The sequence below is a fragment of the Calidris pugnax genome, unplaced genomic scaffold (assembly GCF_001431845.1).
Source record: "Calidris pugnax isolate Ruff unplaced genomic scaffold, ASM143184v1 scaffold98, whole genome shotgun sequence".
In the NCBI taxonomy this organism is placed as follows: Eukaryota; Metazoa; Chordata; class Aves; order Charadriiformes; family Scolopacidae; genus Calidris; species Calidris pugnax.
This window is the reverse complement of record NW_015090829.1, coordinates 864,882-874,798: the sequence shown is the minus strand read 5'-3', so window position 1 is coordinate 874,798 and position 9,917 is coordinate 864,882. Positions and strand designations below refer to the sequence as shown.

The 9,917-nt window shown below is 49.3% G+C and overlaps 1 protein-coding gene across 1 annotated transcript in view; it reads left to right on the top strand.

Moving 5' to 3' along the window:
• Positions 1-5,760, top strand: part of LOC106887185 (SITS-binding protein-like) — a gene marked incomplete at its 5' end in the record, with an annotated part of 11,679 nt that extends 5,919 nt beyond the window's left edge. Inside the window, 6 exons of the mRNA XM_014940614.1 lie at positions 657-789; positions 859-881; positions 970-1,106; positions 2,655-2,776; positions 3,571-3,750; positions 5,587-5,760. Coding sequence (XP_014796100.1) covers positions 657-789; positions 859-881; positions 970-1,106; positions 2,655-2,776; positions 3,571-3,750; positions 5,587-5,760 — 769 coding nt within the window. The remainder of the gene's footprint in view (positions 1-656; positions 790-858; positions 882-969; positions 1,107-2,654; positions 2,777-3,570; positions 3,751-5,586) is intronic.
• Between the last annotated feature and the right edge of the window lie 4,157 nt (positions 5,761-9,917).

The window sequence follows — 9,917 nt, the reverse complement described above, 5'->3', positions numbered from 1 at the left end:
TCCCCCCCCCCCCCCCATTATTTTTATGTTTGGCAGACGCAAAGGGATGCGCTGGCTGTTTGCAAAATGACTTATTTCATGTTGTGGGTGAGGCATTGATGGTAAATTGCATGAGGAGGCAGCTTCAAAATAGTTCATTTTCAAAGAAAAGGCAAAGTTTCCCATGCCGAGGTGGTGATGGGCTCTTACTCAGCCATCTGCACAACCAGAGTGGGGAAATAGCCCCTTTCCTACCCATTTTTCAGTCTGAGCAGGATCATACCTTTCCTGGTGGGCGGTTGCCAGACCAGGAGCGTTTCACAAACCAACACATCAGCCGTGTCCTGAGATGAAGCTGTGTCCTGGGGAGTCAGCAGATGGGGGTGGAGTCGAGGGGGAAACCAAACTCCAGGAACAAGCAGACTCCAGACCAAAACCCCTCCCTGGTTAGACGGGCTTCAGACCGTTTCTCAACCCAAAGCCCATCGCAAAGGTCCAGCCTTGGCAGGGTGCGAATGGTTTTGGGGAGCACTGATTTCCATCCTATGGGAAGCCAAGTGGTTGGAGAAATCCCTATCTCACCACAGCGACTGCCAGGAGAGCCAGGTATTGGAGAGTTCTGCCTCCTGTGAGACCCCTAAAAATGCTGGATTTGTGCTTTTTTTTCCCCCCCCCAGATCCAGCCACCTCCCGCTCTTCGTCCAGATGAGCCCCCTGCGCTCGGACTGGAGCTACGCTGGGCTGAAGGGGCTCATTCCCTCCGTGCTGCACTACAGCCTCTTGGGCTACAACTTCTTCATCCCTGACGCAGTAGGTAATAATTTATTTTTATGCTTGCTTTGTTTGGGGTTTTTTTCATTATTTCTGGCCTTTCTGCAGAGATTTTTGCAGCAGTTGCTCAGGTGAGAGGAGCGGGGGGGGGTATGGGTGCACCTTGTGTGAGGGTGTGAAGCACTTTGCTCCCCATGCCCAATTTTCCACTTGCCCCAGATCCAGCCACCTCCCGCTCTTTGTCCAGATGAGCCCCCTGCGCTCGGACTGGAGCTACGCTGGGCTGAAGGGGCTCATTCCCTCCGTGCTGCACTACAGCCTCTTGGGCTACAACTTCTTCATCCCTGACGCAGTAGGTAATCATTTATTTTTATGCTTGCTTTGTTTGGGGTTTTTTTCATTATTTCTGGCCTTTCTGCAGAGATTTTTGCAGCAGTTGCTCAGCTGAGAGGAGGGGGGGGGGGTATGGGTGCACCTTGTGTGAGGGTGTGAAGCACTTTGCTCCCCATGCCCAATTTTCCACTTGTGCTGACTTGACTGGATTGAATGTTACTAGGGGATCAGCCGAGGAATTGAGAACAAAAGCCCCATGTTTTAAATTTTGATATGCAGCCAGGTCCCTGGGGATGCCCTTCATAGGGCAGCCCCCACCTCCTGCAGCTCTGCCTGGGCTAAAACCCACCTGGGAAAGGCAAGGAGGGGGCCCCCAGCCATGAGACAGTGGGTCTGGGCTCCTGGCTGGGAAATAGATGTTCCTGAAACACCAGCATCCCTGCTCTGAGTTTGTGTTTCTGCTCAAAGCACAATGGCTTCAGAAATCCTTAAATAAAAACAATATCAGAGTTGAAGAACAATCGTTTAATGGGGGCCAAGCACCTCATTTTTTCCCCCCTTCTTGGAGGCATCAGGGTTATTTGTGTTTCAAACATGCCCCACGCAGGCAGCGGCTGCAGGGGAAGTGTCAGACCCACAGACCAGAGCTGCAAAGAGCCCTGAAAAAGGGGGTTGTTGAGCAAGTTTTTGATCTGGCCTCTACTTTTAGCCAGTTTTCCTTAGAAAACAAGGCTTAGGCAATCACAGCCGGCCGGTTCCCTCCCTGGGGAGATGCTGAACCCATGGGCTGGTTTCAGCAGGGCTGGCTGTGGGATGTGCTGCTGGGACGTGTGGTCCATGGGGTTGTGTCACCAAAGCCTGGAGGATTGTGAGGGGAGGGGAAAATGGGGCTTTGTGGATGAATCGGGTGAGCCCTCACCATTGGGGTCTTTTTGTGCCATTTCATAGAATCGTGTAGGTTGGAAGGAACCTTTCAAGATCATTTCTAGGGGAAGCTGTGCCAGATCTTCAGAGCAATGACTCCTGGGGACACTCCAGCCCCAAGAGCTTCATTGCCCTTTCCCTGTCCCATCCCAGCCCCTCCTGTCCTTCCCAAGCCCCGCTGGTGTTTCAGAGGGGAACTGGAATCCCCTTCCACTCCATGTTTCCGATTAATTAGTTACCAGTACTCTGCTTCTCCACCACTTTTCACTGTGAAAGGATCCAAATTACAGGAGTATTTTCCCTGTGATGCTTCATCTTTGCACAGCAAAGTGGCAGGGAAGCCCAGTGTTTTCCCAACACTTCTTTGCAGGAGAGAAATCCCTTTTTGCAATGTTCTGCTAAAATTTGGGAACTCCTGAGCCATCACCCCCAGCAAGGCCAGTCCTAAAATGACCAGAGGTGGATGTCTGATGTTTGCTTGTGGTGCTCAGGGGAGAAAAACATGGGTGGGAGGAATGGAGCTCCTTTTGCAATGGGTACCATGTCCATGCCTGCCTGGAGAGCGGGTCGTTGGGGGTGAGATGTCCCTGAGTCGTTGGGGGTGAGATGTCCCTGAGCATCCTCACGAGGCTCCTTGCCCCCGGCAGGAGGGAGCCTGGCCTGTGACACCCCGGGGGACCCGGAGCTGTACGTGCGGTGGCTGCAGATCGTGACATTCCTCCCCGTGATGGCCTTCAGCACACCCCCCTGGCTCTGCTGCGATGCCTGGGTACGTACCCCATCCCCGCGGGGGAGGACACCATGGCCCTGATGTGACAAACACCCCCAAAAGCCATTATGGTCCCTACTGGAGAAAGCTGAGGCTAAAAACCCCTGTCCTGTTCTTGTTACCCACAAACCCTGCTCTCTGCCCTGGCGACCAGGCTGCTGTAGGATCTCAGCAGTGGCTTTGCTGCAAAATTAATGTGTTTTCATGGCAGCATATGTCAGCAATGTGCAGCCACGGGGCCAGTATCCCCAATGCCCATAGAAACAATGTCAATTGTCACATCTTTCTCTCTCCTTCCCTTTTGCTGCCAGAGTTGTTTAAATATAGTTTGATCAAATGGTTAATATCTACCGTAGAGTGAAGGCTCAGATTCATGTTCAACATCTTTGTATATTTGTATAAGTTGGAGGCATTTTCCCAGGGATGTCACCTTTAGGGCAATAAAGGGGAGAGCAATTCTTAAAATGAGGGGCACAGGGAGGGAAGTGTCATTAAATCTCTTTGCCAGCAGCAGCAGTGTTCACTGCGTTGGTTAGAGCCATCAGCGCCCCAGGTGATGTCACCACCAGCCACGGTCTCCAGCTTCCACACCTAAATGGGAATAAATCCACTCTATCAACCTTGCTTTCACCTTGTTGGCTGCCATACCTTGTCCACTGCAATTCAGTGCTTTCTCTTCCCAAGGAAATATATGGGTTTTGTTCTTCTGTTTTTTTGTGGTTTTTTTCCTGCTCGCTTTGCTGTTTATTGGATGAAGGACTCATGATGGCTCTCTCTTCCTCCCACCCCTGCAGGTCGTGAATCTAACCCGGCAGTGCATACGGAGGCACCGGGACTTCGTGGTGCCCCTCATCCTAAAGCACAGCGAGGAGTGGCTGCGTTTGGGGTACCCCATCTTCCGCCCGGCCTGGTGGCTCAGTCCCACCGACCCAACCGCCTTCACCATAGAGGACGAATTTCTCATTGGGGATGAGGTAGGAAATGCAGAGGCCGAATTCCCTCAAAGGGTAAACTGCGGGCAATAAGGTGCCCCCCACACCCACCCACCCACCTCTTTGCGTCCTCCTGAATACACAGCTCAAAGGTTCCGTGACACCAAAGGGTGGATGGACCATGTTGGTTCCTTCAAGTCTACAATTTATTCAAAATGAAGAGTCATCAAGCCCTTTTTTTTGCCTTTCTTTTTTACTATCAGGGTATTTTTCAGTCCTTTCTGCCAAAAGGAAAGGGTGGATGGACCATGTTGGTTCCTTCAAGTATACAATTTATTCAAAATGAAGAATTATCAAGCCCTTTTTTGCCTTTCTTTTTTACTATCAGGGTATTTTTCAGTCCTTTCTGCCAAAAGGAAAGGCATTGAGCAACCTGGTCTGGTGGGAGGTGTCCCTTGGAACTCAATGGTCTTTAAGCCCCTTCCAACTCTAACCAGTCTATGATTCCATGAAAAGACACCTGCTGATGTCCAACGACTCTAACCATTCTATGATTCTATGAAAAGACACCTGCTGATGTCCAACACTGCTCACTTTTTGCCCTCGTTTTGGGGTGTCAATTCCATTGCTTGGAGCTACAGCCTGGTTCTTCATCCAAGATGAAAAAAAAAAAGGGTCAGGAGGTGTGAAGTCATGGCCTGGCTGAGAGCTCCTAAAACAGGGTAAAATGTGGAGTCTGCTCCATGAACGTGTCAGCATCAGGCATTTCTGATAAAGCATCATGTGAGGCTGGCGAAAAACTTGTCTGGTTTTGTTTTTTAATCCTCCTCCCTTCCAAAAGAGCCTGAGCTCGTGGTTGGAAAGTCCAGACAGGGGAAGTTCTGAGTTCCAGGCTGGTTTTTGGAAGCTGGAAGAATAGAAACACACTCCAAAAATGTCTTTGGTGCAATTTTGAGCATCGTTAATACTAAATTACTGGAAAATACACAGGGTGATTCCGCCCCAGTATGGTCCAAGGCAAGAATAAGTGTTAGGACTCTGGGCTGAACCTTTTGAAGCTCATCCCCCGGTGCAGCTTCTGGGCGGGGAGGGAAGACCTGCTTTAAAATCTGATTTTTCAGGCTATGATTTGTATGCTCATTACTTCCAGATCTCATTAGTCCAGATCTCTTGGCAGCACACATTCAACCTGAATCCAGCCCAATGATGCATCTTTCAAATTAGCAAGAGGGCTCAGAAAACGGGTTTTTATGTCAAATTTTTTTTGCTAGCTACGAAGGGAAGCCAGTATCTCTCTGCTCCCTTTGAGCTGACAGGACAGCACAACCTTGGGTTTGGGACATGGTGGTGTGGGACTGCAGTGGCCGGGGAGCTCCTGGCCCTTTACTGGAGGTCTCAAACCTGGGTTTAATGCTGCACAGCTGAACTCCAGCATCACGAGCGAATTTCCACTGCAGGGCAAGGCAGTTGGAGCTGGGGGCTGTTGAATCCCTCCAGCAAAGTGTGCAAAGGAAACGCAGATTTCTTTTTTTTTTTTTTTTTTTTTTAGTTCAGGTCTTCCAAAAATATGAATGAGTTAGGCTCTAGGGACCACTGCAGGCAGGAGCCATCCCAGCCCCGGTCAAATGAAGGCTGTTGCATCATCTTTTCTTGCTGCACTTCAGGAAATCTTCACCTTACCAACTTTGACCCCTGCAGATTGTGTGGACAGACCCTCTCGTGAGCCTCCTGAGCTCTGGGCTTGCTCGGTCTCCCTCAGCCTTGTGGTTTCTGTGGGACAGCCATTGGTGCCTCCTGCCCAATCCTCCAAGTGCTAAATGGCTTTTCCTTTCTCTCTTTTTTTTTTTTGTGTTTTTTTTTTCCCCACCTCCTCTGCAGGTCCTGGTTGCCCCAATAACAGAGAAAGGGCAGACGTGGAGAGATATCTACCTGCCTGGAGAGGGGCACCTGTGGCTGGACACCAACACCGCCCGCGTCTTTGACGGAGGCACCGTGCTCAGGAATTACTCTGCCAGCCTTGCAGAGGTGCCTGTTTTCATAAAAACCTCCTAAACTCCCCAACCTCCACAGCTTCGGGACAGCTGACCTCCTTCAGAGCAGCCCTGGCCAAACGCCGTCGCTCTTCCTTGAGACTATTTCAGCCTCTTTGCACTTTTCCAAGGACATTTTTTTTTTATTATTATTTCCTCTGGCAGAAACTGTTTGAATCTTTTTATCGTTTGCTGTTACTCTGCAATAGAGGAAATACCACTTTGGTACAAATATGCATCCCTGCAGAACGTCGACCTACGTCCCTCCAGGTTTTCCCCAGTGGAATGTCCGTGTGCGTGTCTCCAGGTGGGCACATCCAGCATCTCCGGATCCCTGACGTCCTGCTCAAAGGTGCTGCCGTGTCCAGAGAGTGGATTTTCCAGAAGGAGGAGATAAACGAACATCGGCTTCTGCTCAGGTGGGATTTTTTGCATTAAAAGAAAAAAAAAAGTCTGTACAGGGAAACCTAAATATATGATATCTCCATTCGTGCTCATGGACATGACTCCTAAGTTCTACCTGCTGCTCTCACCTGCTGCTGCGTGTGCTCCTGGGAGCAAGACTCTGACTCTGAGGGTAACTGGAAAACTGGGTGAATCCCAGGTCTGTGGGAAGTGGGTTTCTGTGGAAGAAAAACAACTCGATCGAGCGAAGGAGCGGCTCTAACAGTGCATGATGTGGATGGACAGGATGGTTGCCCACCTTGGAATAGGAACTCCAGAGCTCAGCAGCCCCCACCCAAACTCCGCCGTCCCCCAGCAGCGCTTTTCACCACTTGCTGAATTCTATTATTTTTTTTTCTTCCAATTATTTCCCGCAGTGCAAGTGGGATCCAGTGCGACCAGTCTTCCTCCATCCAGCCAAAAACACACCCATGGGCAACGCAGGTGTCCCACCTGCTGAACGTGCATTTAGGGAGGTTATATTAGATACTGAGATATGGATTAATGGGACATTAATGTGTTCGTTAACGGGTGATTTCGAAGGCTGGCATTTGAGGTTTGTCTTAGTGGATAAATCACACTCCTTGGGAGCTAAAGTTTCTGCTTCGATTCATTCACTTGGCCTGAAAGGAACCCCCAGGACACGGATCTTGATTTTAGAGGAAACCCCCAAGTCCTGCTGTCTCTGGGCAAGAGGAGACGGAGGGATGACTCTGCCTGGAGAGATTCAACCCCTCCAGATCCCACATGGTGCTGGCATCTTCCTCCAGCTCCTCCCTGAGCTCAGACTCATGGCAGGACCAGCTTTGGCTACTCTTGGCCTCCAGAACAGTGACTTTAACCCAGGTTTAGCCACTGGCTGAAGATTTAAAAAAAACAACAAGAAGCCCATGTTCATTCCTAGTGCATCTTTAAAAAAATAAATAATAACTAACACAACATGATGTAAAAAATATAAGAGGTGGTGGCCTCATTTTTCTGTCTTTGTCCACTTTTGAGCAATATTTTGTGCAGGTGACAGCTCTGTAGGGATTCTGGCAGGACCCTCTTCATCGCTTCAGACAAACGCCTCCCCCCAGCACATTAAACAAGGTCTAGCTTGTGTTTTGTGATTCATCTCCTCTAATCTTTAGGAAATAACAACTTCCAAGCATGGAGGAGAGCTGCAGCAGGGCTGTATGTGGTAAGGAGGGGAGCTGGATCTACTGTGAATGGATCTGTTTCCCTTGGGAATTCCCGTGTGAGAGCTGGCTGCTGGGAACTGCTGGATGCTGCAGGGATGAGCACAGGGATACGGCACTGCAGGTCCTGCCTTCTAACCCCCCCACGTTTTCCAGTGCTGCTGTCAGCTCACTGGCCTTTGCCCTTGAAGGGATTTTGAGCACGGATGGCTCTCACTGAAGTTCAGGTGGTTAAAAGTTGGTATCTTGGCTCCCTTCTAAGTCAGGGAGCAGAAATCGGTGACTTCAGAGCATCTTCTTCCAGGGGTAAAGTGAATGTCCTCCTGACCTTCCCCAGGGCACCACAGTTCCCAGTAACCTCAGAGTGTAAACAGTTCCATGAGACTTGGAGAAGTAACTTTCATAGAGACAAAGATTATTTTAGGACAATTCTACTCTGGTGACCATTTCAGTTGTGTCACAAACACACAGAAAAACCAAGAAAAACACCTTCCGACCCAATAATTCCTGGAGAAAACCCCTGAAATAGATAACCTGTAGCTCAGAAATGAGAAGGCAATTAAAATTTCTCCTAAAACCAAACCCAAATGATTTAAAACTCAATTTCGAGCAGCTGAACTTCCACGTTACAACTGTCACCCCCTTAACAGGAGCCCCCTCTTACAGAGCCGTGTGGTGCTGAGGACAGGGGAGGACATGAGCAGCTTTGTTCTTGGTCCATGAGCTCATCCAACCCCAGAGGCAACAGGGACCGTGTCCCTGGTGTCACACTGGCGGTGGTGATAAAACCTTCCCTTTGCCACAAAGCCAGCTCCTGCATGTGATGGTACTCGCCCTCCACAGGTAGGTCTGGTTTTGGGGTGGCTGTAAACAGTGAAGAATTAATATCAGCCTTTGACTGGGGTATTGCTTCAGTTCTCAGTGACTGGCAAAAATACTACTTATTGCCAATTCTTAATGCCATTTAGATCCCTTTCAATGAAAAAGCTTAATATGTTTTGCGAAGTGTGGATGAAGCTTCCATAATACTTATTTTAAAATGCTTGGCTGAGGTCACGCTGCGGATGGAAACGGGGCAGGTGAGGGAAATGGGGGTTGGTGGGGACCATGTATTTATCTCAATTCATGGGGTCCCCTTTTTCATCCATTTCCCTCAGCCAAGTCTCAAAGAGGGAGAGTCTTCCATTCACCAACAGCTGCTAATAATTATTTCTGATCTTGTTCTTATTAAGAACAAGAAAGAAATCTCCTAAATAGCCGGAAAACCACTAGACCAGGTATCACCTGAGAAAATATTAGCCAAGAGCTTTGGCTTCACAGCCCTCACGATGGGGATGATACGTGACAGGATGATGAGAATATCTTGGTCAAACTGAAACTGGCGTTAGAGATTTGTACCTGTACAGCCTTTGCTGGGGGTTGAATATGATTGAAGTAAATATCTTAATAACAAGAAAACAGAGGGATTTTCATGAGTGTATCTCAAATCCCGGCAGGAGGGAGATATGGGGTTGTCTCTGGTTGGAAAAACAAAGAATGGATTTTCCTGTGCTGAATGTGAAAGAAACTGAGACAAATGTCTGAGAGATCCTGCATGAATTGATGTCTGGGAAAGCTGCCTTCCCCTGGCTTTGGGTGAAGAAGTGAGAAGACACGTCTGTACCTGATGTGGACGTGTGATACACGCACGTCTCCTCCCTTTAAAGTGCCTGTTTTTCTGAAAAGGGTGGTCATCACGAAGGTGGTTTGACCAAGTTGGCTGTGCTGTTTGGCTGGTGCCAGCCCAGACAGCACCCTGGGCTCCCACCTAGCACTGGGGAATCCCAGTTGGGCTATATCATAAAGGCAGTGAGCTTCAGCTGTTCTCAAGCATCCTCTGGAGGCATCTCCCTGTCCCCATCCACCCAGAGCAGGAAGGCTCAGGTGCTGATTAAGCAGCGCAAGTAACTTCTAAGAGACTTTAATGAAATCTATAAGGATCTCCCTGTCTCTTTGTAGCTCCATCTGCCCATCCTGGCTTCATGGGGTAGAAAGGATGGTGGAAATCCCAGTCCTGATTCCAGGATGGTTAACTCTGTCCTTCATGTCAGTGGGAACAGGATGTTCCCTTTGAATTTTATGCAGAGGTTTTAGGCTTTTTTCTTATTTTTGTGCACAGACCACCCTTAAATGACTGAAAAGAACGTGTCCTTTGGTGGTGAGGTGACACAGGAGAAGGACAGTGCCCTCACACAGAGTGGTGGGGATGGGAGGAGAAGGGCAGTGGCTCTTACTGCATCACTCCTCTCGGTTACTGAAAGCTGCTGAATTACACACTCTGAGCCCTGGGGTGGCTCAACCCGTCCCGGATCAATGTGACTCGGACCTGGCAGCGGCACCACCTCACCTTTGCAAAGAGAGCTGAGGGAGAACAGCTAAATCCAACCTCCTCCAGGTATTTCCAACGGGATGGGGACACCTCAGTAGAAGTACGATATTGCATGTCTTCTCAAGAGGACACTGGGATACAATTAACTCCTGTCCTTCAGGAGACCAAGTACAGCGTAGTCGCCAC